Source organism: Pleurodeles waltl, chromosome 7, assembly GCF_031143425.1.
Source record: "Pleurodeles waltl isolate 20211129_DDA chromosome 7, aPleWal1.hap1.20221129, whole genome shotgun sequence".
NCBI lineage: Eukaryota > Metazoa > Chordata > Amphibia > Caudata > Salamandridae > Pleurodeles > Pleurodeles waltl.
The window spans coordinates 966,013,224-966,041,206 of record NC_090446.1 but is presented as its reverse complement, the minus strand read 5'-3'; the positions used below and the strand labels follow the sequence as shown (position 1 = coordinate 966,041,206).

The following is a 27,983-nucleotide window of genomic DNA, read 5'->3' as shown; positions in this document are numbered from 1 at the left end:
GAATCCCGTGGTGCAGTGAGCCTGGGACCCACGTCTGAGCATACCCTTCCCATTTGGAGAGACAAACTCAAAGAGAACAGATGATGGACAGAATGCTGAACAATGCAGACATTCACCCCCAGTCACAAAGATATGGGTTTAATCCATTGTTTCTTTGCTCATGACACCACCCCAGTTTGGATCCAGTCATATGCAAATCAGTCTTGACACTGTTACCAATGGGAACAGTTCAGCTCAAACTGCCAAGCCAGGACCTCCCTGGACCAGAAACAAGCATCCTAGGTCCTGGGCCCTTGAGAGTAAGTTCTGGTGCAACCAAGAAGAAATTGGCACATCAACTCCAGAGCGACTTCGGAACCGGAGCCCCTCTCCAAGCCGTGGTCCCCGCTGAGTGCAACAACCGCGACCGGCAACGCAGGTCCCCATGCCGCTGCAGTGCCTCCGAAGTCCCGCCACAGCGTGAGTCCCCTGTGCCGTGTTACGACATCTGACACCCAACTCAACGGCAGCACCTGTGGCCCAAGGTGTGATTGCGACGCCGCAAAGTCAACGCCTCACATCTTGAACTGCTGGATTCATCGATCCTGTCTTGTCATAAGGAATTGAAGCCTCGCCGCCAATGCCTCATCACCTCTCCTGCAGGCGTTAGGAACCGATGCCTCAACTCCCCTGCCTGGCAGCAAGGAACCGATGCCTCACCTGCCAGGTGGCAGTAAGAAACCGATGCTGCACTGGCTCCAGAGACACCTCACCTCCTCAACAGCGTTCAACGTCTTTGTTTCATCATCATTTTCAAAAGTACTGTAACCAGGGTCTGCAGCCAGGCCGCACTCACTCGTGAGTGACGTCGGACTGTTGGAAGCGACTCCGCCCAGATGGAGCTATTGTGTTTCTAGGAGCTATACTACATTTAATCTTTGAAAATTCATATCTGTACTTGTGTATGTTGGATTTTTGCCTTGTTTTACTCAGATATATATTGGCTATTCTCCTAAACTGGTCTGAAGCACTTTTGAGGTGTTTTCACTGTGTTACTCTATGTGTGTACAAATACTTTACGCATTGCCTCTGAAATAAGCCTGACTACTTGAGCCAGGCTACCAAGGGGGTGAGCAGGATTTATCTTAGCTCTGTGACTCCCTTACCCCGACTAGAGTGAGGGTCCATACTTGGACAGGGTGCAAACCACTACCAATTAGTGACGCCATTTCTAACAAATCCTCCATGTTGTATCCGAGTGTTCATTTCCAGGGTTGCTAGGAATCCCGAAATAATGGAAGATATCTGACTTCTCTTTGTTTGTGGATGTAAAACATTATTGCTGCATTGTCCATTCTGTCCATCACTTGGGCATTTTTCACTTTCGGTAAGAAAGTTTTGACAGCTAGCAAGACTGAGTACCAGAAGATTGATGTGTACTCTTGTCTTCAACTGCGACCATAGTCCATTGACAAGTAGATTCCGCAAATGAGCTCTGATCCCAACAGGGAGGCAACTGTTGTCAGGAATAACTGGAAATGGGAGGTAAGAAAATGTGCCTTAAAAATGTTCTCTCCATCCATCCACCATTGCAAAGCTTTCCTCATCTACTGTGTAAATCTCTACTCATTTGGTGCCACTCTATCAACATTTGCTCCTCAACAGTCTACTTTTAAAAATGTATGATGCAAGATGACATGCTTCCAAATAATGCTTTAGCCATTCTGACTGTTATTATTGCTGGAGAATGACTAAGAGTTGATATACACATTATCTTTTGATTACTCTCCAATGATGGAAACAATCTCCCTTCTTTGGTAAAAATTCTTGCACCCAGAAACATGCTGTCTCTGGAACAGCGGTGTACAGCCTTCCTGACATTGATTGCAAGGCCCATAGAGGACATCAACTGAATGGTTGTTTAAAACACTACACAGGCTTTGCTGAACATTATTGTTCTTATGAGTTAGTTGTTGTGGCATGGATAGGCCGTACAACCTTTCTGATGCATGCAAGCTGGCACTGGAGCTATACATTTTGTGAAAATCAAGGCTGCAGAGTTGCGACCAAAGGGCAACTCCTTGGACGGAAAAGTGTTGTCCTGTCACCATAAAATGCAGTTATTTTATGTGGCTTGGGTTGGCTGGCTTATTGAAATACACATCGTCTGTGTTCATTGAGATTAGGAAATTGCCCTCCTTGATAAAGTAGAAGATCTTGCTAAGCCTGACTACACATAAACCTCATTCTTATAAATATTTCATGCAGTCCACAGATCTTATGCTGGGTGGCAGTTTCTAGCTTTTTGTAGTATCATAAATAATCTGGAGCAAAACCATGTCCTTTCTGAAGAGTGAGCACCACCTCGATGGCCTCTTTCTGCGGAAGCCTGAGAATCTTGATGTTTAACTCTTTTTTTGCTTCTCCTTTCTTTGTGGACTTTCAGGAGGTTTTTGTGAACTAAACGGTGTGAGCATGAAGCACCCAGCTGACTATATTATAATTAGGGCTCCCTGTTTTCCGTTGTTACTGATTTTCACAGATAAATACAGACAGAAAATATTGTCTTTTCTGTATTTATTTTTAAAAAGGGGAAAATACAGATAATTTGGCTTATTTTGAGTGACGTACCATGATGAGGTTAATGACTTTGAGGCCAATAGCTGTACATATTGGCAGCATGGGGAGTTACAAAGTTCAATGACATTTGCTTACATTACTGCATATCGCAACTCGTATATGTGCTATCACACTATAGTTTTTTATTTTTACTGTGGGTTTATTATTTTTGGCTGTGTAATGTGCTAAAACCTGACAGGCATTAAAGTACGAGTGCAAATTTATCCGTTAAATAAATGCAAAAATATACAAGTTATCACCTCATCTGTTCACAAATCACAAAAATAAATATGGATACATTCAAATACGATAGCCAAAAGAAAAATATGGATAAATGTAGACAGAAATGTTCAAAAAATAAATACCATAAAACATGGGGCCTTAATTATCAACTTACAATTTAATATTAAAGAATTGTTCCGACCTCCCACTGGTAGGGCCAGAGAGGATGCAAAGAGTCAAATCAAGTCAGTCCTGTTTTCCTTTGTCTTTAAAGTGAGAGGACTTTTCTTCTCTTCACCTTTGTCCTGGTATGTTATTCTGGCTTCTTTGCTGCTTCTGTGGCTGTAAATAGGTGATCTGGGATTCGTAACCCCACGTTATCTGATCTGCCAAAAATGTACGCTCTTTTTTGTCTATACTATACATATAATATAGGTGTTTCTCGCTCTCTGTCTCTGTATCTGTTTTAATAGACTAACAAGTTTCATCCACCTGTTTCCCAAAAATATATTGTCCATCAAATGGTACGTCCGTTAATGTGGATAGAATTTGTGGCGCGTGACAGAAAGGTCAGAACAGAAAGATATTCTTGGAGCCATCTGTTAATGTCTCATTACTGCTGTGTCACCAATCTGGCTGAATCTCCCCACGGATGAATGTGAAAGGGCTGTAGAAGTATTTTAACCCTTCCTTCTGTATTGCCTTTGCTTGCATCTGGCCTTCTTCAGACAGTTTTTCTAGAAATGGTGTGATATTTTCCACAGTTGTTAATAGTACCTTGACAATATAGTAGAGGCATGTGCAGCCTTTACGGAGTTAGACGCAAAAATGTTAACTTGGGAGGGGCATTACCCCATAAGGTAAGATAGCCGAAAGCATGTGTTGAGCCCCAGCTCGTGAGACCCCCATCTATAATCGGACATGACGGAAATAATTCTTACTGATCAAATCTATACTTAAAGAAACTCTAGTGTGCCTGCTAGTGACAACCGTGAACAATCCGTTGGATTAGTTGGGTGTATTGCTGGAAGGGAGGCGTTATGCTGTCCTGAGCCAGGGCGTGAAAAATAGTGGTCACGTTTCTCCCAGGCCGAAACTGAGGTGAAGTAGTAAACCGCAGGATTGTGGAGCAGAGCATACGCCCTAATGGATGGGAGGAGCATGAGAGTTTTGCTGCGATGTAGACTTGCCACAGAAAGGGAAACACACCGAGTACCCTTAGGCACAGCAGAATTCTGTGGTGGCGCTCTGGGTGGGGCCTGCCCGGCTCATCCTTGGCTCTGGTGAGTGACGTCCCTCAAGTCTGTGGGGTGTTAGGGCCCCAAATACGGAATGCACCTGGACTGCCTCTTCCAGGCCTCCCATCGTCAACCGACGAGGAAGGACACCTGCATCTTGGCAGTGTCAAGCGGGCCTCTGGTGCGCAACGCAGCATACCCACCTGCACCAGCAGACATTGGTGCAGGTGGGTACGCTGGAAATATGTGCTGCGGGGTGGGGGGGCAGTAGGAGGGTGGCTTGGGGGAAAGACAGGAAAGGGAAACTCCCAACACTCCAAAGTGTGGAGATGCACCCTTGAGTGAATTTTTGTATAGAGATTGCTAGATAGTAGATCTGACCCAGATATGGGGATTACCTCCCTGCAATGATCTGAGCTCTGTGATCACCACACAGATAGTGTACACCTACTGCACCTACTGACCCCAAACTGCATATGCTAACGAACAAGGGGCAATACCTGACTCTACTTGGTGAGGGGACTCACCTCCCTATCCCTCTTCACGCTGGAAAATATTGAGGTTGCCATCCAGGACTGGGGGTGATTGTAGCTTGTGGTGCAGGGAAGACCATGTGTCTGCTGCTGGGGCACATCCTTTGCTAAAACACCGCAGAAGACCTACAGATAGATTCTAAAAGTGGTCAAAATGTGGGTCAGAAGGCTGAGAGCTATGCTGGTGCCAGTGTCACATGCTGTCTCCATGTAAGAAAACTAGGAACATTTGCGCAGTAGGTGACTATCTGATTATACCTACAGAAGTTCGGTACTACTAGCTGCAAGAGGGATCCGCACCATCAACCACTCATGCTGACCCTGACTGGGGTATGGTGGGTCGATCCCTTGGTATTTTCTGTACTACAATGGTAAAGGACAAGGGTCTCAGCATGGACAAATTTCCAAGGCCTCTAATACATGCAGTCAAGGTGGTGGCCAAGGGGACCGATATGGGGGCTGGGGCCTCTTCAGGAATGGACGTTATCCTGGAAGCAATGCAGTTATCTCGATAAACCCTTGAACTCAGGATCGGAGCACCTTCACCAAGATCTCCATAATAAGAATGGACGAGTGACAGAGGCTGAAACTCACATCTCTGCAATGAAAGACAGGGCAAGGTATCTGCTGCAGACTGTGAGTAAATTGCAGAGCTCCCCATGTGAACTGGTGGCCTGGGTGGAGGATGCAGAAGGTTGCTCATTGAGAAACAATCTTCAGTTTGTGAGTGCCCCTGAGGGGACGGAAGGCTTGCAACTGGAAAAATCCTTGGAGAACTGGCTATGGACTTTCTTGCAGGTGGACTAGTTATTCTCCTGTTTCCAGATAAAAAGGGGACACTGAGCGCTCCTCCCGGAGCCTCCAAGTGGTGCCCATTTGCAACCTTTAAAGACCCACTTCCTAAATTTTAGAGACTGTGACATAATACTGAAGGAGGTGAGAGGCCTGTGTGAAATCTGTCAATACTACTATAAAATCCTTTTCTTCCAGAAGGGTGTAGCAACAGAGAAGCACTTCTGATCAAATTAGAATGAAACTCTGAGCAACAGAAGCACAATACATTGGGCTGTACAACACAAAACTAAAGGTTATGTTTCAGAGAAAGGCTTTGGTTTTTATCATCTAGACTGTCTTTGGGAAGGGGTTGAGGAGCGGCCCATGCACACCGGGGTGACAGTGACATGCCCTGGAGAGGAGACGAGAGCTTGATGAGGTAGACCAAGAGGCACCACTCCTGAAGGAGTTGAAAAATACAGAGGATGCCCCAATCTCTAGGTGGAAATGTGGGGGGACATAGGACGGGTCTCCACGGATAAGAATGGCGATCCCTCCAAGTGAGATGATAAGGATGGAGGGATTATCAACTCTACCTGACATTATATGTCATAACATCATACATCATGGGTGAACCTTATATAGAGTTAACTGCAGTGATAATAGGCTTGATTCTAGGTTATTTGGGCTTTGTGTGTTCCTAAAGGTTTAGGAGGAAAAGATGATTTTAAGAAGGAAGTGTCGGGAAAGGAGGAGTTGGGGATTAGTCAGTGGGGTTTGTTTACATTTATGAGCGATGCAGAAGGAAACTTCATTGCACTTTATCTAATATTTGATTAATTACACTTGAAAGATGAGGACCACAGAGCACTGATATAGCTGGTATTAACTTATGACCTGGAACGTCAATGAGCTACTTGATAAAATCAAAAGGTAATTTCTTACATTAGAAGACATGGCCCTGAGCAGCTGATCTTTCACAAGACAAATTTAATGGGAACTAAATGCAGATTTCTAGGCGGATATGGTTAAAGTAGGGTCTATCATGCTTGGTTTGCTAGAGGCTTACAAGATGTGACAGTACAGCTACATAAATCCTTCCTTTTTGTGGTGTCTAAGCCCCACTTAGATAGGATGGGCAGGTTCATACTGCAAGATGGGATGTTAGAGGGCGTTCCATGGATATTATGCTGTGTATATGCATCGCCAGACTATGGTTCATTAAAATAACACAGAAGACCTTACACCAGTGCACCTGATTGCACCAGTGGGCATGAGTTTTTGACAAAGGAAGAATTGATTAATTTGATTGGAACTGTTGGTATCGAGCAAATCTGTAAGAAGATAAGGGCATTCACTAATTAATAAAATCACATTGGGCTGAGATCTTTGTGACATTCTTCATGCCACTTAGACTACACTGGATCAATAATGAATGCTGTGGTTCCGTCTTGGGTTATTGCACCAGTGAACATGTTGATTAGAGGAGGTGAATATAATGCAGTTTACGACACAGAATTAGATGCAGTTTCACCCACCCAGACTGTCAGACCCTAAGTCCTCATTAAATGTGTTGCTTCCTTGGATCTGGAGGATGCTTGGCACCCGTAGCATCCAAACGAACAGCAGTACACACTTGACTCCACATAGGTGCCACTCACGATTAAAATACATCTTTATCCTAGCAATGCACCTAGGTGTCACTACAGAGGCATCGATCCACCCAAGAGACCAATCAAGCCAGCACCAGTGGAGGTGCAATTGTCCCATCCTCAGTAGGTTGCTAAGGGGATGTGGTGTAGTAATGCATGATGGTTGAGGAATGGAGCATTTGTAGGTCCCCTTAGGGATATAATCACTGAGTATTTTGACTTGGATTCACCCCTCATTTGCCTCCCTGGATGTACTGTGGGACATTTTCACACCTGTGCTTCGAGCGCAGGTCTTCTCATGCATTAGAGGAAGGAAAAGACACAGGGAGCAAGAGATTGCAGACAAAAAAAAAATATTGTCTATTAAGCGCAGGCTCAGGATACACTGATCAGACAGGAAGATAGAGGTCTCATGTAGCTATGCCAGATGATAAAAAACAAATTGCTAGATACAGCTAAATTACCCTAGACGTTGTCTAGATATAAGGTATACTAATTTGGTAACAAAACAAGTAAGTTGCTCCACTGGCTGTCCCAAAGGGAGGAAACTAAAATTATCTCAGACTATAGGGCAGCTTAGCTCTAATACATGTTTGATGAGCATGGAGACTCGGTCGGGATAATAGAGGTGTAATGATGAAAGATAATAGCTTGACCAACCAATTACACTAGAGGAGGGACAGGCAGCTGTTGCAGAAATGCTGCCTGGCATATGCGTGGTCCTAGCAGTTTTCCTGTGAAACTCTAATGAATTTCTCTTCTCTTCTGTTGCCACATCTGCTAAGTCTGTTTGGTGATATAAAGTTGATGGCCTCTCTCCCACCAGATCTCACCAAGGCCACAATCACCACTATTCTCAAGCTGGGGAAGCCACCAGAAAAGTAGTCATCTTAACAACCTATTTCATTACTCAGTGTTGAGATAGAGTTGCTTGCCAAAATATCTGCCTCTCAACTAAATAAGGTAATACAGACTTTTGTCCATGAAGAGAAAAACAGTATTAGCCCAGAGGAAACACAAGACACTTCCTGAGACAAGTCCATGTCAACCTGGCCAGGGCTTCTAACTTCCAAGGCCTGGTAGCCCTGGTCTCAATTGATTACCAAAAAGAATTTGACATGGTGTATTGGCCCTTCATTTTCCAGATTCTGAAAAAACTTAACACAGGCCCCCACTTTAACACCTAGGAAAAGGCTTTATATAAAGCTTATAGAGGCACAATTCAGGGAGAACAATATACTGTCCTCCTCATTCTCCATTGATTGCTGTACCTGACAAGAGTGTCACCTCTCTTTGCCTTAACTATTGCTGTACCTGACAAGTGTGTCACCTCTCTCTGCCTTAACTATAGCGCCCTTAGTGGAATGGGTCTGGCGTGATGCCCAAATGGTGGTATTTTGCTGGTCTAATGGGACTGAGGACAAGATAGCATCATATGCAGATGATCTGCTTATCTTTCTTCAACATCCGCAGGTCTCCTTCCAAAGGTTGATGGAGATTCTCCAGGTATATGGAGATGCCTTTGGGATAAATGTTAATTAACACAAATCCACAAATATTCCTCTTCCGGGTCCTCTGCCGCTATAGGTCTCTAGTTCCCACCTACGTGTGGCCACAACACATTTCTAATATTTGGTTTTCCATGTAACATGTGATCAGAGTGAGAAAATATTACCTGTGTGATGTAGTGTATGTGAAAAGACATGGAGGCTTGGGTCTCATTGCCTCTCTCCGTAATGAAAAGAACATAATTCCTTTGAAGATTATCATACTTCCTAGATTTTTTGGTATACCCTGAAAAACTTTCACTTTGTCCTTCTGCTTACCTTCTTTGCTGAAGTGCAGGCCATGATCATGAAATACGTATGGGCTAGGAAGCTCCCTCGAGTTTTTTTTTTTTACTTAAAATGTACTCAGCCCATGTATGAGGGTGGACTCGGGGCTCAGCATACTGAAGGGCAGCCCAAACAATTCCTAGTGGGGTTTGGCTTTGTGGGGATGAACATGATTCGGAGCTCTGACTGGAATTGGAAACCCTTGAAAAATTAGGGATTCTGAGCTTGAGTACATTGTACACTTCCATTTTGAATACAACTATGTATCAAATGGCTGTAGCGAGCTGAGCTTTTCTGTATTGGATTCCCTCTATCATCCCTGTTTTGTTTTGCTGTATTTGTTCTTAAAAAGCAATACAAAAAGACATAAAAAAGAATGTTATCTCATTTACCCATGGAATCCAACTACAAGCCTGCTTTTCTGCAGAATAGGTTTATGGACCAGATGGGTTTCTTAGCCTTCATTGTGATGACCACAAATTTAATTTATCCTGATTGAGAATGTAGTAAGGTAATGATTCCAGTTCCTGTAAATATACTTTCTATTATCGACACACTAACAGAAGCCATAGCTGGACTTCTCTTTAGTGACAATCCTTTTTTCCAAGAGTGGTAGAGGAAGGTTGCATGTATGTCTTTTACTTGAAATTGAACAAGACACACACTTCTCCATTGTCGAGAGGCAAGAAGTTTAAACTTCTAAAACACTCTTTCGAGAAGGCCATAAAATTTCCCAAATTTGTCTGGTGATGAATCCTGGTATATTACACTGCCCATACTCTCAGCCTTTTGTTGTGGAAGGTTCCTGTCCATTCTCAGGGTTAGTTCCTGCATCATCAACACCATCACCAGCTCCCACCAGTCCATCATTATCTTGATCCATAGCTGCAACATCGCCCTGTCAAAACTCACTGTCCCTGTGAGTAGAGGAGCAGGGGGTGGAAAGAAATGCAGTGGTGGTGGAGGAGGTGCAGCTTGTCACACATGTTTTGGTGTTGCAGTAAGCATTCTACAATATATATCCTGAATCGTAGTCTGAAGTATTGCTATTAGCTCCACTGGAATTTAAACTAATTGTCTGAATGGACTGTCATCTTGTCAGTCATCTATATGGTGCAGTAAAAAAGTGAAGAGTATGCCTATAATATCGTGGACCAACATTCTCTTCTTCAAAATTCACATACTGTATATGCACGTGTCTCTGCACTGTAGCAGCCTGGTCATCTTTTTCTTCTTCCTCACTAAAAAAGCTGCAGTGTGCTTTGAATCTAGCTTTTTTTGATCTTTCTCCTTAACTTCTTGAACAGAGGAAACATTTTACAGTAACAAGTGGAGACCGTAGTGAAATTGTGATCTGAGACAGCATCAAAGTAAGCAAAGAAACAGTTGAGGAAAGTGTTGAAAACTGCGCAAGCAGAAGACACCAGTGATATTCTGGCTATTGATAATAGCAAAACTGACAAGGCCAATCATATAATTGGCGCTAGTGGCATTAGCAGGTTTAGTAAAGCTGATGAGGCTCTAGTCAAAGACAATGTGCTCCCATCAGTTGAATTGCAACCACTGCTGAGTTAGGACTAACTTAAACCATTGATAATGAAACTTGCAGTTGCACAGCTGGCGGTAATGAGCTGATGATGAACATCATGAGACTAGACACCACATAACGGTTCTAATGATGGCTTTGAGGAAGTAGGAATCTACGATACTGTGTCATTAATATGGCAACTGATGAACATGCTGTCAGCAACATTGTCATCAGTTTAGTATCCGACAAAACTGCTGACAAACTTATTTTCATTTTTTTATAGGAACTACTCAGGTGAAACTGTCTTTTTGTCAGTTTCAAGAGTGCACTTCCTGTTAGCATCATCCAGCTTCTCCTTGGTTCTCCCTGTGAGTGGCTGATTTGATGTCTGACTCTTAGCAGCAAGAGTAGAATGTTTTCTGCACACAATATAATTGCTTTTTGTGTGAATCTTCCATGTAGATATGTTCCTAGTGCCACACAACTTTCAGTATTTGTATAAACATTTTAGCCTGGGTGTTTTTCAAGAAAAAACACTATTTTTCACCTCAGATAATTTAAAAAATCTAAATCACAAAGAATGTTAAAATAGCAAGAACACTATGAGTTATTTAGAAAGCTGTTTCTTTAGACTCTGTAGGCAGAGCTTCAGAGGATTCCCTAACACTAGTCATACTCTAGAAAGGTAGGATGTAGGAAGCCTCATGGAGGGGTAGAGCTCTTTGTCTCCTCACATCATTGGCTCGAGTTTGGGTCAGTCTATATCTGTTTTCAGTGTTAGTGTCTCTATACACTGCTATGTTAATATTGACTCCCAACCTGACCACAGGGAATAATTCAAACGTTAATCTATGAAAGATCCACTTCTGGAGAAGTAAGTGCAGAGAGGGTCGAAAGGGACAGAGGTAGTCTCCCTGGAACCTCACACCTTGAAGCTAGGTTTATTCCAGGCACCTGATTGCACTTTATACATGGAAATACACAAACAAAAGAGAGAATTCAGGGCCTGGTAGAGGTAGGCAGACATGGCTAACAGGCTGAGAAGCTGAGAGAGGAGAGAAAGGAAAGACAGAAGACAAAGCCTGGAGAGAGAAGGAAGGCTGGACGGGTGGCTGGGGCAATGCAGGGTCTGCAGAGAGAGTAGACAGTTTCAGGACAGAGAAGAGAGGTGTGGTTTGAGGTAGAAGACAGTGAAGGCCTAGTGAGATAATGGGGCATGACAGTGAGGTCCTGGAAAAACTGTGAACATAAGGTCTATAGATAAAGACCAGGGAGGGCTTGGGTATGGGTGGCAGGAAGACTGCAAGGAAAATAAGTAAAAAAAAGAGTTAGAATGAGAAGGGTATAAGAGGAAAGTTGAGCAAGAGCAGATGGCAAGAGGGCAGCAGCAAATCAGCAAGAACATAGAGACTGAAAACAAAAAGTGGCTGGGGAAGGGGTGGGGGGCAGTATCAACCCACAGAGTTAGGATAGCAAGAGCCCAGGGGATAGAGAGAAACATTGGCGTGAAAAAAGATAGCTGTGTCAACCTTGGGAGAGAGAATAATGTTGGCCAGGTCAACCAGCACAGGAGCAAAGAAGAACATTAAGGTCTAGGTGGATGGGACTATGAACTCCTGGTAAAAGAAAGAAGTGAAAGACTTGACAGAGACAGCATTTAAGACCTGAGAAGAGAGTTAAGGCCCTGAAAAACAAAGGGCAATGAGTACCTAAAGAAAGAATGCTGTAGTTAGACAGGGAAAAGAGGACACTGTTGGTTGCAAAGGCTTTGATGGCCCTTAGAAGACTGCAAAGGTCTAATAGCAATGAGAAGCTCGAGTGTGAAGGCAATGAGTAGCTATGCGGATATGGTATGTAGATTCAGCATACATATCTGTTTGTTTGTGAGAGAGTCAGGGAACAAGATGCCAAGGGTGCTTCAGGCCAAGAGAGTTGTGTGTGTTCCCAGAAGTGGAGTAGCAGAGGATGTGGTTTATTGAGGCACTCTATGAATGAATGAATGAATGAAGAGAATGAAGAGTCTCAATAATGGATTTATAGGGAGCTTGGTAGGGCTCAGTACTAGACTAATAGGGAGTTTGGTAAGTCACAATTCAGATTCATTGGCAGAGGTGGATGTGTGTGTGTGTGAGTTTGATGAAAGTTTGATTAATAAGTAGCTGGGAATGTGGCACATCTGGACTGAGGGACAGATGCAGAGTTGTGTGCTAGCAACACTAAGAGAATTGCAGCAGGGCAGGTGTAGGTAAAGAGAAAGTAAGCAGGTGAAGTGACATTAACCTTCATTGACCATGATCACAAAAATGTATCCAGAATATATTTAAGTATTATAAAGACGCTGACCTCTGCCACAGTTTCCCGAGCTGCTTTGGTGTCCTGAGTCTGTGCCTCTAGCTGAGCTTCATATAAGGCGATCTGCTCACGAAGACGGTCAGCTTCCCTGGTCAAGCGGTCTACAAATAAATCCTGGTTGAAGAGAATGGAGAAAAGATATCATGAACATTGTGAAGAAGCAGAACATCAGATATGTTTCTGTTAGAAAATGTGTTGATGTCAGAGGATTTCCTGGCACCCAGAATATATCACGAACTCTAGTTTAGAATCCATAACTTTTGTCTGCATCATACCTACATGGTTTCCTGTGTTACACTGGACCAAAGTAATCATTTTTCTAGCTAACTGCACTGTGACTTCAACAACCTTCACCCACTATGGGATAAAAACAAACTATGTCTTTAAACTCTGCCTTCATAATTTATTTTAAAAATTCTCTTATGTATGGGTTAATATCTCCACTGTATTACAGCCTTAAAAAAACACTTTTGTGCAAACTATGCGTTTGCCCTTGATCATTAAAGAGCAGAATCACGAAAATAAATTGTGATTTCATATGAATGATCATATTCTTGTTAAAATCGAAGTTATGAACTACTTCCTCGTCAAGTGTCTGAAGTGTATTTTGGTAAATAGGTCTCTCCCTTAATGGTGCATCTGTCTTTTCAAAAGGGCTTACACTTTTTATACTCTTTGCTGTAAATTCCACCTCAATAAATTGTATATTTTTCTGTACTTTAATGAACAGATGCTGTGCTAAGATGCTTCACAAACTTGTTGCTACTGTCTTTAGCATTTCCTGGCATCTAACAACTTCATCGTGCCTCTTCACCCTGCACTCTTGCTGTCCACCTGCCACCTCCACCTGGTTGTCTTGTTTCACATTGGCTTCTTGGATATCCCTTTGTTTCAGTAACTGGATAGCAATCTCTGTCTTAGTTTGCATTGTTTACACCTCTCCTGCTTTCAAGTTCCTTGCTAACAGATCCTGGAATCCTTCTATTCTAAGTGTCCTAAGTCTATGCTGTGCTCTGTTGGCAGTAAATTCATGTGTTATCCCTTCACCCTTGGCCAGAGAGATTCCTTCTATGCTATGGTTTTCCAAGTCTATGCTATGCTCTGCTGGCAGTAAAATCAGGGCCTCATTTGATGCAAAGTTAAAATCAGTGCTAAATTAACACTCCGTTTTCCCACAACCTTGGCCGGATGAATTCCCTCTATGCTGTGGTGTCCCAAGTCTGTAATGTGTTCTGTTGACAATAAATTCAGGATTGCAATCAATGATGAGTTAGGATAAATTACCTACCTGTAATCCTAGTTCTCTTCCAGGGGAATCCTCATCAGAGTCATAATCACTGAATATTCCCGCCCAAGTGCATGGACCCCGGAGCACATTCAAAATATAGATTATTATATATATATATATATATATATATATATATATATATATATATATATATATATATATATATATATACACACACACACATGCATATTTTTATATATATATATATATATATATATATAGATATACACACATACATATATTTATATATTAACTGCATATGTAGATATGAAATTGCACCTAAAATGTTAGCACATATATCTACATGTCTATGCAGCCTATGTTACAAGTTAAAAAATGCCCAATTTTTGGTACGTTTTTCTTTAATAAATATCAAACCAGATTCAGGTATTTCTGTAAGTGAGAAAAAGAGAGACAAAGTGTAAAAACATATTTTATTGAAGTGAAACTGCAATGAAATGAAAAGGCATTGTTAGCCAATAGGCTGCATTTAAAAAATAGCAAAGCAAAAAAAAAAAAAGACAATCTTTAAGATCTGACCTCCAGTATCCTACCATGCCCCAGAGGAGAGAGTGAGGTGACAGTTAGGTCAGTCCTTTTTTATGGTGCTATGAATAACAGAATACCACCATCTATTACACTGCTGTATATGAGATTCGTCTGGGGAGATGGGTGGGTTGCTTATGACTTTGATGAGGATTCCCTAGGAAGAGAACTAGGAATACAGGTAAGAAACGTATCCTTCTCTTCCAGGGGATCCTCATTAATAGTCATAAGTACTGAATAGCGTAGCAAGCCCATCCCATACCCCTGCACACAAAACGAGATCAAAAACAAAGCAGGCAGAATGCTTAGTTACATAGATTTTTTTAATGAGGCCTGTCCCACGTGGGTATCTGATTTAGTGTCTGAATGTAGGCAATAATGTCTGGTTAAAGTATGCACCAATTTCCAAGTGGCTGCTTTGCACATTTCGGAGATGGGAACACTTTTTAGCAGAGCTGCTATTGCTGCTTTACCTCTTGTAGAATGAGCTTTGGGCCTGCCAAGCAATTGTTTATTGGCTAGCTGATAAGTAAATAGAATACAAGGAGCTATCCATCTTTAAATTGTTTGTTAAGAGGAGGCAGTGCCCGTCCTCATAGGGCCATAATTAACAAACAAATGGTCAGACTGTCTAATGTCTTTTGTCTTGTCCAGATAAAATGTCAATGCTCTTTTCAAATCTAAAGAGTGTAAAGCTCTTTCTGCTGGTACGACCGGATTAGGAAAGAATGTAGGCAGCAAGATTGTCTGATTAATGTGAAAGTCATGTACTACGTTGGGAAGAAAACTGGGATGAGTTCTCATCACTACCCTGTTGGCATGGAAAACCATGTACGGTTCTTTCGCAAAGGGAGACTGAATTTTGCTAAGTCTGCATGCTGAGCCGATGGCATCAAGGAAGGCAGTCTTTCATTTAAGATGTTGCAAAGAAGCCTTGTGTATAGGCTCAAACAGAGGGCCCATGAGGTTTGACAGTACTATGTTCAACTCTCAAAGGGGAGAGAGGGAGTGAACAGAAAGAAACACCTTTTTTTAACCTGTAAACCTGAGTGTGCTAGATAGAGAAGATCAGGTAAAATGACCTCCACCTGGCCCAGAATCGGATGACGATTATTCTGAGCACACCACAAGTGGAATCTTTGATTTAAAGGAGTAGGAGTGTCGAGTGGCCAGTCTTTTTGACTCCTTGAGAATGTTCTTGTATTCTTGGGGTAGGCCTAAGTGACCATATTGCAGGACTTCAGGAGCCAAGCTTAATGAGGGAAGGCTGGGGTGGTATATCTTTCCTCAGAGCTTGTTTAGGAGATCCGGCCCGCACGACAGTCTCCTGTGTGGCCTTTCTGACAGTTGCAGAAGGTCCAGGCACCACCACTAGTGAGGCCATTCTGGGGCTATTAGGATCATCCTCGTCTTGGCTCTGTAAAATTTGTTTATGACTGTTGATATTAATGGAATGGGGGGGAAAAGCGTATAGAAATGTCTTGGACCAGTTTATCAAAATAGCATTCACTTTTGTCCCTCGTTAGTACACCTGGCTTCGAAGTTTTGGAATTTTTTGTTTCTTTCATCTGCAAAGAGATCGATTTTACATTGACCCCATTCCTGAAAAACATCTTGGACAACTTCTTTGTTTAGAATACAGTGTTTCTGTGAAGCTGTGACTTAGGAAATCTGCCTGGATGTTTAATTCTCCTGGAAGATGAATGGCGGAAATTAACAGACCTATGGCCAAGTAGCCACTTTCAGATGGCTTGTGCCTCCAGGAATAGTGCATGAGAGTGAGTTCCTCCCTGCTTGTTCAAATAATGCATTGTGGTTGTGTCATCTGTCGAGGACAGCATCTGTCTTTATGGATGGGCAAAATTACTTCAATGCAAGATAAACTGCACTGAGTTCCAGCATGTTTATGTGATACAGCTTCTCCTTGCCCGAGCACAAACCCTGAACTTTAAGAGAGCCCATGTGAGCCCCCAAGCCCTGAAGGGAAGCATCTGTGATGATATTCTGTGTGGGTAAGTCCTGGTGGACGGTACTTCTATTTTTTAAGGTGTTGTCCTTGCATCCACCATTTGAGCGAATGTCTAGCTTCTTTTGACAGGACTAGCTTGTGTTCCCAGAGGTTGGATTGCTGAGACCACTGGTCTTCCAGAGTCTGCTGCAGAGGCCTCATGTGTAGCCTGTCATTGGGGACAATGAAAATGCAGGAAGCCATCAACCCCAGTAATGACGCTACTTGCCTGGCTGTCGGACAAGGAGTCTTGAGGAGGATGCAACATTTCATGTTGTTTGAAGCTAACCTATCCTCTGAAGGATACACTCTTGCAAGGTTTGTATCCAGAATTGCTCCTAAGTAGTGGAGTCTCTGAGTTGGTACTTTTATGGATTTCTTGGTATTTACTTGCAATCCAAGGCTTTGCAGGATCTATATTCAGTCCTGATAGTGTTGCTGTGTTTGTGCTGGAGAGTGACTTTTGATTAGCCAATCATCCACGTATGGGTAGACAAATATTCTCTGCTTCCTCAGGTGTGCAGCTATTACTGCCATACATTTCGAGAATGTCTGGGGAGCAGATCTGAGTCCGAACAGCAATACTTTGTACTGGTAGTGCTTGGATGCCACCTTGAAACAGAGAAACGTCCGATGTTTCTTGGTGATCGGAATGTGGAAGTACGCATCCTTAAGGTCTATGGAGCACACCCAGTCCCCCTGTCCCCCTGATGTAATTGAGGGTGAAGAGCCAGCATTCTGAATTTTTCTTTCAGGATGTACTTGTCCAGGAGTCATACGTCTAAGATTAGTTTGTACTGTGGAGTTGGACCTTTATTCAGAGCCAGAAAATAGCATGAATATATTCCTCTCCCCGTTGTGGAAGTGGAACCTCTTCTATGGCTTCTTTGCAGATCAGTGTGTTCACTTAGTTTCGCAACAGTTGTAAATGAGATTATGTTATTATTGGATGATCTGCCAGGGGAGGGGATTTGACGAATATGATGGATAGTTATTTTGAACAATGTTCTATACCCATTTGTTGCTTGTTATTTTTCTCCACTAGTTTAGATGTTTCATAATGCTTCCCCCTACCTGAGCGGGATACAGATACGTAGAAGTAAAGGCTCATTGTTTTGATTGGGTTTTAGCAGAGGAGGGTGATTGACGAGGAGTGCCTCTTCCACTTGCTTGTTTTTGAGGATGGTAGTGCAACCTGGAATGTTGTTGTGAATGTTGGAATAAGGAGGGGTTTGAACCCTCTGTTGGTACGGCCTGCATTCATAGGATTTGTATTTGTGTCTGAACTCTTTGCATCTCTCAAGGCCTACTGCTTTTAGTGTATTGAGTTCCGACTTCATTTTAGCCAGCTCATCATCTGCATGTGTTCCAAAAAGAGATGTGCCTGTGAAAGCGAGATTTAGTGTCCTCTGTTGTGCTTTAGGCTTGAGGACCATGAGTCGGAGCCAAGATGAGCGTCTTGCGCAAATGCCATGGGCGTAACCATGAGCTGCAAGGTCTGATGTATCAGCAGCCGCACTAATAATCTGGTTTGCTACTAGGCCGTCCTCTTCAAGGATCTCTTCAAACTCTTGCCTGTCCTCTTTAGGTAGTTTCACTGTAAATCTAGACAGAGAGTCCCAAAGATCTCTGTCGTACCCCAGTAAGGCTGGGGCGCTGACAACTTCATGCAAGATGCAGAGGTGTTCAACATCTTCTTGCCAAGGAAATCACTGTGTTTACTGTCCTTGTCGGAGGTAGAACGTAAGAGGAGGTCGGTGATTGAGTTCTCCTTGCTACTGAAATTATCACGGAATCCGGAGGAGGATCAGCTTGAAGGGAAAGCAGTTCGTGTTCGAGAGCATTGCATTTTTTTTTTTTTTTTACATATTTTTATTGGTGTTTTTTAACAACACAAATGACTTCTTGGTGGTTCAACCCCCCATCTACCCTCTTCTTCCTCCCTCCCCCATCCTTATCTGCTCCTTCCGTTCATCCCCATTAGCAATACTTCAAGACTTCCATGACCGTTGTGTGTACTCAGATGTCGGGTTCATCAGTTCGATTTTGTCCTTGCTGTCCTTCTTCGTGGAACTCAAAGGATGATTCCAGTGCTCTGGGGTCTGGCTCTTTTAGGCAGTCTATCAGACGATCGATCCCATTTTCTAGCTGCCTCTATTGGGCTGCAGCCCCTTGCTGCTCCTAGATGTAAGGCCCTTACCTCTGCTTCCGCCCATCCTAATAGTGTATCCCTCGATCTACCCAGGAGTGGTCCCCCTTGATCCTTTCCAGTGTAGGGTGATTTCTCTCTTTGCTAGAACTAAGGCCAGGTCAATGTATTTATTTGTGACTTTGTGGCTTTGGGGAGGGGAAATTCTCCCAGTGGAGCCACTGTTGGCGAGACCAGCAGCCTCTGCTCCGTCACCTCTACAATGTTTTGGAACACTCCCTCCGAATAATGCTTGATTCGTGAGCACCCCCCACAACATGTGTGAGGTCTGCTTTCTGTTCAGTGCAACGGGGACACCCACTATTCGCCGCTTCAAACATCATGGCTAACTTCTTGGGCATGAGGTATGCCCTATGGAACACATAGAAACTAATCAGCTTGAAGCGAGCATTCCTAGATACAGTATAGATGTGTGATGTAATTCTAGCCCACTGATTTTCATCTATAGGTGCCTCTATGTCTCCCACCCATTCTAATCTTAAAGTATCCAATGGGAGCAATGTGTCCTTTCTCAGAGCTTTATATAAGGTGGATACGGCCCTCCCCGCCAATCGTGCAGATAGCCTGACATCCCGCATTAGTGGGTGGTACTGTCATTCGTTGTTTCCCATGACGTTGTATGAGGGCCCAATAATGTTTTTTTCCGGTGCATAAGGCAAGGAGGTTCTAGTGGGCTGTAAACTGCGTAGCCAGCAATTGCGCAGTCTGTGCATGTCTGGTTGGCCCAGAGAATGTCGCCTTCTGGGGTTCAACAGGATCCGAAACTGGTCCTTTCCAGAATTCTCTGAATGATGCCCTACTCTTGGACATGGAGTCGCCGTATGCATCTCCCGTGCACGCCAGATAGAAGAGTTCAACATCAGGCGCTACAATTCCCCCATTGTCGGTGGGCTGCTGAAGTTTAGTCAGAGCTACTCTGCGTCTGCCTGCCCCCCAGATGAAGCCGATCATTATGGAGTTAATCTCCCGAAATAGGGAGTGAGGTAGAAATGATGGTAAAGTTGAAAAACAGTACGTTAATCTGGGCAGGGCCACAATTTTAACCAGTGCAATTCGCTCGCCACCGACAATGGGAGAGATTTCCAGAACAGGATGTCTGCTTTTAACCTCTGAATTGCCCGACCCACATTGCCCTCTAGTAGGTACTCGGGCATGTGGTATATTTGTACTCCCAGGTATCGAAAGGTGGAAACCACCCACATAAGAACCTGCATATTCCCCACCGGTGAAGCGCCTTTTCCCAGTGAGAAAATATGGGATTTCTGCCAGTTAATACATAGCCCAAAGAGGTCCTTAAACCTCTCAAGCAGCTTCATCACACCTGTCAGTTCTTCCTCTGCATCGTGTAAGAATAGTACCATATCATCTGCATAAAGCGGTATTCTGTGAGTCCGACCCTCAAAACTTAACCCCTAGAAGTAGACACCCGTTCTAGCAGCAAATAATAGAGGTGAGAGAGGGCACCCTTGTACAGGTTCCTCTGCCCACCGCATAAGGCTCTGATATCGTACGACCTGTCCGGACACGAGCTGTTGGGTTGGTGTATAGTAATTTCATCCACTTGATAAAGCCTTGTCCTAAGTCCATCCGTTCCATCACTTGGTATAGATAGTCCCATCTAAGACTATTGAAGGCCTTCTCTATGTCAACTGCTATAATTACTGTTCTCTGCAAGTTCGGGGCTTGATTTTGAAGGACAGAGATCAAGCGTCTAATGTTAATAGCCACGTTATGGTGAGGAATGAATCCCGTCTGATCCGGATGAATCAGTCTGGTAATATGGGGTAAAAGGCGCGTGGCTAGGATCCTACTTAATATTTTGCAATCCATGTTTTTTTTAATTGGTTAGATGTGAAATCTGTAAAGCGCAGTTCATCATCATTATTTTATTGCTTGATTACTTAAAATCTTCGCAAACAAAGAAAATTATACAGGAGATATATAAATAAATTTTTTATTTTTAAAGAATAAAGCTTAGACTGATTGCCTTTCACAGACACTAAGTCAAAACCTAAGGGCCCTTGTGTGGGCCATCTGTTCGGCTTGAGCCAGCTTAATAAACTTCCCAAATTTGGCCAGGTCAGTAGGTTCCTTTAAAGCGAACACCAGGGATATTGCCTCAGTGCAAGTTCTTAGATTATGATGGAGAAAGAAAGGTCTTAGGAGGGAGCGACGTGCGTTCATTAGGACCGAACAGCAGCACAATAGGTGGATAAAGGTTTCAGATGTATAGTCACATAGTCACCCAAAGGTGGTAAGGGAGCTCCATTTTGGGTTTAGCTCTTTTGTCCTCAGGCCGAGCAGTCTCGCAAAGGCAATTTGCGTCATGCAGGTTTTCCTGATGGGATGAGTAAAATATGGCTGTGGTGCCGAAAGCTGTGAGGGTTTTTTGTAAGAAGCAATTAATGCTTCTTGCACAGGAGTCTTGTTCGTTTTTCCAAGATCATATGCCCGGGAAATCAATTTTATCTGGTTTTTTTAATCACAAGTTTGATTGCAATGTGTAACTGGGCCAACCTGATCAGTTCTACTCAGTCAATTTGAAGATTGTTTAAAGCTGCAGTTAGATATCGTGACCATATTCGTAATTGTGCCGAAAATGCAGCAGAGGACTGACTTCAGAGTGTTAGGTGGGGCCATAACTATCCAGTGGTAGTATTTCAGGAAGACCCCCATCATGGCCCAATGCTGGCCCTCCAAACCAAATTCCAGCCTTATTAGATGACTCCTTATATATTGTGGCAGCTTAAAAACTCTCTTGTATATTTTAACCTAGAGCTTTTTATCGGTGCAGCGGATTGGTCAGGGAATGCGTTGTGACCATATATCATTGCCGGGAGAAAAGTGGCTTTAAGGGTTTGAAAGATTAATTTAGCAGAGGGACTTTCTATTGAGTTGTTGAGTTGGCGTATTCTAGTTGTTATGTAATCAGCCTTTGTCTTCAGATGTTGAAAGTGGGCTTTGGCGTTCCCTTGGCTGAGAGACAAACTCCCAGATAGTTGTACATGTCCGTAGTCCCAACGATAAGTGGCCCCAATTTCCAGCGAAAGTGCTAGTATTTCAGTGACCTGCCGAAAATTACTACTTTAGTTTTAGTAGCATTTGCTGTCATTTTGTTTGCTGTATTGTAACTGTGCAGTGCCGTTAGTGCTTTTTGTGAGCCAACTTCGGAGTGGTCCAATAGGACGATATCATCTGCGTACTGTAGCAAGGTGATCCTTTGATTGGCAATTTTCGGTGGTATCAGGTTGGCTTGTTTTAGTGCCTGTGGCATATCCGCGGCGTAGAGGTTGAGTAGAAGCGGTGCCAAAACGCAGCCTTGTTTTAGCCCGTTGGTGGTAGGAATCTCCTTGGTGGCTATGGAGGGTGACAGCTTGACCCTCACCCAGATAGATGTATATAACAATGTGTTTGACCTTAGGAGGTTATTTGAGATGCCCCAGTTCCATAGTAGATTCCTGTCAACGGCATCAAATGCCGCGGAGTAATCTACGAAACCTGCAAAAGGAGGGGGGGATTTTTTTGCCACAGCCTCATGAGCTTGAAATGAAAGAGCTACAATGTCCATAGTCACACAATTCGCACTGAAGCCAGTTTGGTTTAGTGGCACTAACTCTTTGGCCTCTGCCCAGTTTTGCAGTTCTTCCAGAAGGACTGAGGCGAAACCTTTTGCTTCAGTGTCCAGTAGTGCAATGAGGCGATGATTGGCGGGGTCTTGCCTATCACCCTTTTTGTAAATGGGGTGTAGTATTGAGCCTCTCCAGTTCGGTGGTACTTCCTGGAAATCAAGGCAGAAGCAGTACAGTGCAGAAAGGATTGGTGACCAGAGGTTCAGATCTTCCTTGTAGATGTATCCAGGGATTCTGTTTGGACTGGTAGCCCCCGTTCAGCATGGATAATGGTCTGTATGATCCAACATCTGTTGCAGGGCGCCTGGGCTTGAGGAGTCGTATAACTACGGCTTTGTTAGTGGAGGGGGGCAGTGTTGCCGTCTTCAGCGCCTCTGAATAGAGTGCACTAAGTTGAGGAGCTAGTAATTCAATATATGCCCTATAAAAGTACATTGGGAGTCCATCTGCCCCCGGCACTTTGTCGTGACCATTGCCTTCGCTGCTGTTCTAATTTCTAGGGGCGAAATTGCATCCCCCAATGCCAGACGGTCTGCCTCCTTTAACTGGGGAAGTTGAAGCTCCTCCAGGTTCCTTAGTTGAGTGTGAGATATGTCCTCCATCGGAGAAGCATCTAACAAGGAATAATAATCTGTAAATCTAGCATTTATTTTTCCTTGCCTAAACAGCCGGGCCACCCTTTTGTCCTCTATCTCCATCACTAGTGAGCGCTGTCAGGGTGGGGCCGAGAGCCATGACAGAAGTGCCCCCGCTTTGTCCCCTTCTGTATGCATTCGCGTCATGTAGTTATTATGATCAAAACATCTCAGTTGTTCGATTGCTACCGCAACCGTTTCCTTAGCCTCAGTAATCAGGGGGGGGGCATTTCCAGGGCACCTGGTGTCTTCCGTTACAGTGCTCTGAGTCTCTCTTCACTGTCCCCAATTTCTTTCTCAAGGGTCTTCTTGACCCCCATTACCTCATTCATGCACTGACCCCTGACTACAGTTTTGAAGGCCTCCCACTCTAAGGCACGAGAAGACGCAGTTCCCTTATTGTGCTCAAAATAAGTCTGAATCGTTTTGCCAATCAACTGCCAGAAGGCACCATCTTCTAGTGTTTCCACTCTAAGCTGCCAATTCGGTATTCGAGCGTGCTCCCTGTGCCATGCTAAATTAAGCAGAAAGGGTTATGATCTGAAATCGTGCGACACAGGTATTCTGCAGCATGGGCCATGCTGTTGACTTCGGGTGATGCCAAGAAGACTTCTAGTCGGACGTGCAGATCATGTAGGCTTGAATAAAAGCAGTAAACGCGATCTTTGGGATGGAAATGTCTCCAAGAGTCTATGAAGCCCCAGTGTTGTTGCCAACCTGTAAATGCCTTAGACAATCGGTGTGTAGGGGAGCGCAGCAGTGGGGGATGCGATCTATCAAGTTCCATTTTAGAGACACAATTGAAGTCTCCGCCGATAATAGTTGCCTCTGAGTTGTGGCCCTAGTGTGTGCGACGGCGACGCCAAGAAGGATCCCTGTTCCTGATTAGGTGCGTAACCCCCCCCCCTATCGTAATGTCTCTGGCCTCTAACCTTCCAGAGAGAAAAACATAGTGGCCCTCTCTATTATTTCATTTGTTTTTTGGAAGGGGACCCCGGGCCGAATCCATAGGACGATTCCTCTGGCAAATGCTTAATATGTTGTAGTGTGTACCTGTCCACGCCATCTCTTGGCTATAGCCTTGGCCTCAGGACCTGTGAGTTGTGTTTCCTGGATAACAGCTATGTGTATACCTTATCTCTTGAGTTGAGAGTAGACCTTATAGCGTTTGGCTATGCTGTTCAATCCCCGGACGTTCCACGTCAGGAAGTTGTAAGTTAGGGGGCGTTCCATGCGGTGTTCCTAATTGACGAACATGTATCCTTCTGCACCTGGGCCCTACGTCTGGAAATCGTTAATAACGTACCCTTGTGTATCAATGGATGTGGCTGAGCAGATTCACCCCTAGTGGTCGAACATGTGTTTAACGAAACAAGTAACCATACATTCTCAACTCCCTTTCCCAAGGACAAGCATCGCAATCATTCTCGTCCAAACTTTCAATAACGCTTCCAACTTTTCAAATAGAGGGTCAGTGCAAGAAACCAGGAGCAGATTCCACCGAGCGTGCTCCCCGTCATCCGATGTTCCAGGCTAGTTCTTTGTGCCCCGGCCGTTGTGTGGGGTGACACCACACAGACCCAGCACAGAGCATAACGTTGTGATGATTGATTAGTTTGGCAGCCCACACCATCCCCAGCGAAAGACCCTTCATGTTCCTCCCCCCCAGAGTTTGGGTAAGGATACCTTCAGTCCAAAGGCATCGCCTGTAGTTTTTTGGCGGTTCTCTCCCACCCTCTCAATGTGGGTTGATGCATCAATATGGTTTGGACCATGCCTCCGCTATATTATCTCGTCTGATGTTCCAGGGGTTACTCTTGGAGGAGGGTCCGAAGTGTCATAGGATGAAACAGATGCACTACCAGATATTGAGTCACGGTCTGATAAAACATCTGAGGGGTGGGACGATCACGGTCCTTGTCTATGAAGGGATGCTGCTATGTCTACTGCCTCCTGCATTTCCAGCAGTGCCTGTGTGCGTGGTGGTGCTGTGGTCGGTCATTTGGATTTCCTTTGCGGTCTTTTGCTTGGGTCTTGGGGGTTTCTTGTTGTCTTCGCCAGAGCTGGGAAAGTTGTATTCATCCATTCCCACACCTGTTGTGGGGAGGTGAAAAAAAGCACTTTGTTGTTAGTAACGATCTGTAACTTGGCTGGGAACAGCATGGCATACTGGATTCCCAGAGATGTTTCTTGGGGTTGGTGAATGAAGCTTGTTGTCTCTGAGTGTCTCTTGTGAAGTTCGGGAAGATTATTATGCAGTGGTCCACTATTTTCCTCTCAGTCTGGCCTGAGTGTGGATGTGATCCTGGTCTTTAAAGTGGAGCAGTTTGGCGACAACCGGCTGTGGTCTTGCACCCGGTGGCAGGGGCTGGGATGGCATTCCGTGGGCACGCTCAATCGCAAAGTATGGAGATAGTCCTTGTGGGGCCACTTCCTTGCGTATCCATTGTTCTAGGAATGCCTGAGAAGGGTCAGGTCAATAGCGATCGTATCTATGTTCGACTCCAAGCCCTCCCGGGACACTACTATGGCCTGGAGAATGGTGCCAAGGGTCGTTTCTGGAGGCAATTTCCGATTTGGAACTGCTCGGCCAGCGCCATCGTCCTCAACAAGCGAGCCCATCGTGGCCCCCCCGGTCCATGCCTTCCCTTCTTTTCAGTTTGCCCATTGTGCGAACTGGTTCAGATGGCCACGTGGGCTGTGGGGGGGCGAGGTGAATCTCTCCAGTTGTTGCTGTAGCACTTGCACATTCTGGCAGCTGCCTAGGAGCGCTGTACCACAGGGACGCAGTGCTTGATCAATGAAGGCTGCTTCGCTTCTTTGTATCCAGCGCTGCTCCTTTGAGCTCTTGTGTGTCCGAGGAAATGGGGCCCGGGGCTTGACTGCAATGTTGTACTACGGCAACACCACGCTGCTGGGGTGGGCCCCCCGTCACCCTCCTCCGGCACAGGCAGTGCACAGGGCACTCACTTATTCTTTGCCCCCTCCCCTGTCTTTGACTTCAACTGTTCTGGAGGGGGGGGGGGCAGTCACCAGTCAGCTTCGCCGGTATCTGGAGCGCCTCCCATGGCTCCTCGCTTTGGGCCGGTGCTACTGCTGCACACCCCGCCAGTCGCCGTTTCACCAGGCTTCAGTCGGCCGCTCAGCTCTCTCCACTCATGGGCGTGCCAGGCAGCCATGCGTCTTGTGTTTTGTGCCCAGGCTCCCTCTCCGAGAGCCTTGTATTTCTTGAGTATACGTGACGACAGCACAGATTGTATTGAAGAGGGTGTAAGAAAGGTTTGCATTGCTGGTTGTAAAGGCCCGGGACCAGAGGTAAGAGAGCTCTAGAGGTCGCTCTGTGGTGAAAAGTTTCAAAAATGACTGAAGATGAAGTAGGAGGAGACGCAATGTCAATATTCAATTTTGCTGCTCCTCTGACTAGAACATCATTAAACATAATGAGGTTGTCAATCTGTGAAACCCTTGCCGGTGATGAAACAGACAAAGTAGGTGAATAATCCCTTATTGAAGATCGAGATGTTGTGGACTATGAAGGGGTCCTACATCTTCAGCAAGACCTGGATCAATGAGAATGTCTAGATCTGGTCGATGATCTATGAGGAGACCTAGATCTTGTGCTGTGTAGCTGAGATCTTCCTCCTGGGCGTCTGGTCTGTGGACTTGGAAATCTTCGTGGTGCCAACTACTTCCCCTGAGTCCTGGATACGGGTGACATAGAAGAAACCCTCCCAGTTGGGGGTGTGCTGAGGAGAAGGCATATACATAGTACCTCTGCTTGGAGAGTACGTCTGAAAGTAATAAGATCCTGCACATTGATAAACTTACCTTTGTTTCTGTGGAAGTTGTGGTGAAAGAGGAGTCACTATATGCATACGTTGGGGAGATGACTTCTACATAACTGGGCACGATGTCGAGTGAGGCTCAGTTTGACATTGTTTCCCTGTTGCCAATGAGTTTCTTGGCGTCGACAACCTCTTCCTCGACGTCAGAGTGACAGTTACTGGAGCCGCTTCCGACGTTGAATGCCTGAGTTGCACTGAGTGGCTCAACATCGTGTGGGTGTTACTTAATGGAACGTCAGACTTTCATGTGACACAGTATCCTTAGTAATCCTTTTTGAGAAGTATTTACCATGGTAGCAGGTGTCAGGAGAGTGTGAAGAAGGGAAGCACACCACACACAGAGTGTGGGTCAGAAAGTGTAATTTTCCTGCCGCAAGAAGGGCATTTGTTGAATAAAGCTGTCATTATATCAAACTGGAATTTTTTTTCAGTCATAAATTTACTGAAAAGTACACGTGGTACTTAAAAACATCGAGTGAAAGAGAAATCTTTGAAGATGAAATGAATTTTTCTAACAAAACGCTCAGGGATCCTCACTGATGGAGCCAGAAAAAAAGAACTGACCTAATGGTCATCTCACTCTCGCCTCTGGGGCATGGTGAGATACTAGAGGTCCTGAAGTTCTTAAAGGGAAGGTGTCAGTTATTTTTTTGTTTTTTTTGCTTTGCCATGTTTTAAATGCAGTCCATTGGCTAACAATGCCTTAGCATTTCATTGCAGTTTCTCTTCAATAAAATATGTTTTTACACTTTAGGCCTCTCTTTTTCTGACTTACAGAAATACTTGAGTCGGGTTTGATATTTATTAAAGAAAAACTTCATGAAAATTAGGCATTTTTTAGCTTTAAACATAGGTTGCATAGATGTAGATAAATGTATATATGTGTAAATATTTTAGGTGCACTTTTATATATATATATATATATATATATATATATATATATTTTTATGTGCCCAGGGGTCCATGCACGTCGGCGGGAATATTCAGTGCTTATGACTAGATGAGGATCCCCTGGAAGAGAAACAGTCTTCTCCCCTCATCCATGGCCAAATAAAATTCCCTCTGTGCTATGTAGTCCTCGGTCTGTGTTG

At 44.3% G+C, this 27,983-nt stretch overlaps 1 protein-coding gene across 1 annotated transcript in view; it reads right to left on the bottom strand.

The window, feature by feature from the left end:
• The window catches only part of CCDC40 (coiled-coil domain 40 molecular ruler complex subunit), a 447,448-nt gene that overhangs the window by 303,864 nt on the left and 115,601 nt on the right, over nt 1-27,983 (bottom strand). Inside the window, exon 10 of the mRNA XM_069199714.1 lies at nt 12,724-12,846. Within this exon, the coding sequence (XP_069055815.1) occupies nt 12,724-12,846 (123 nt within the window). The remainder of the gene's footprint in view (nt 1-12,723; nt 12,847-27,983) is intronic.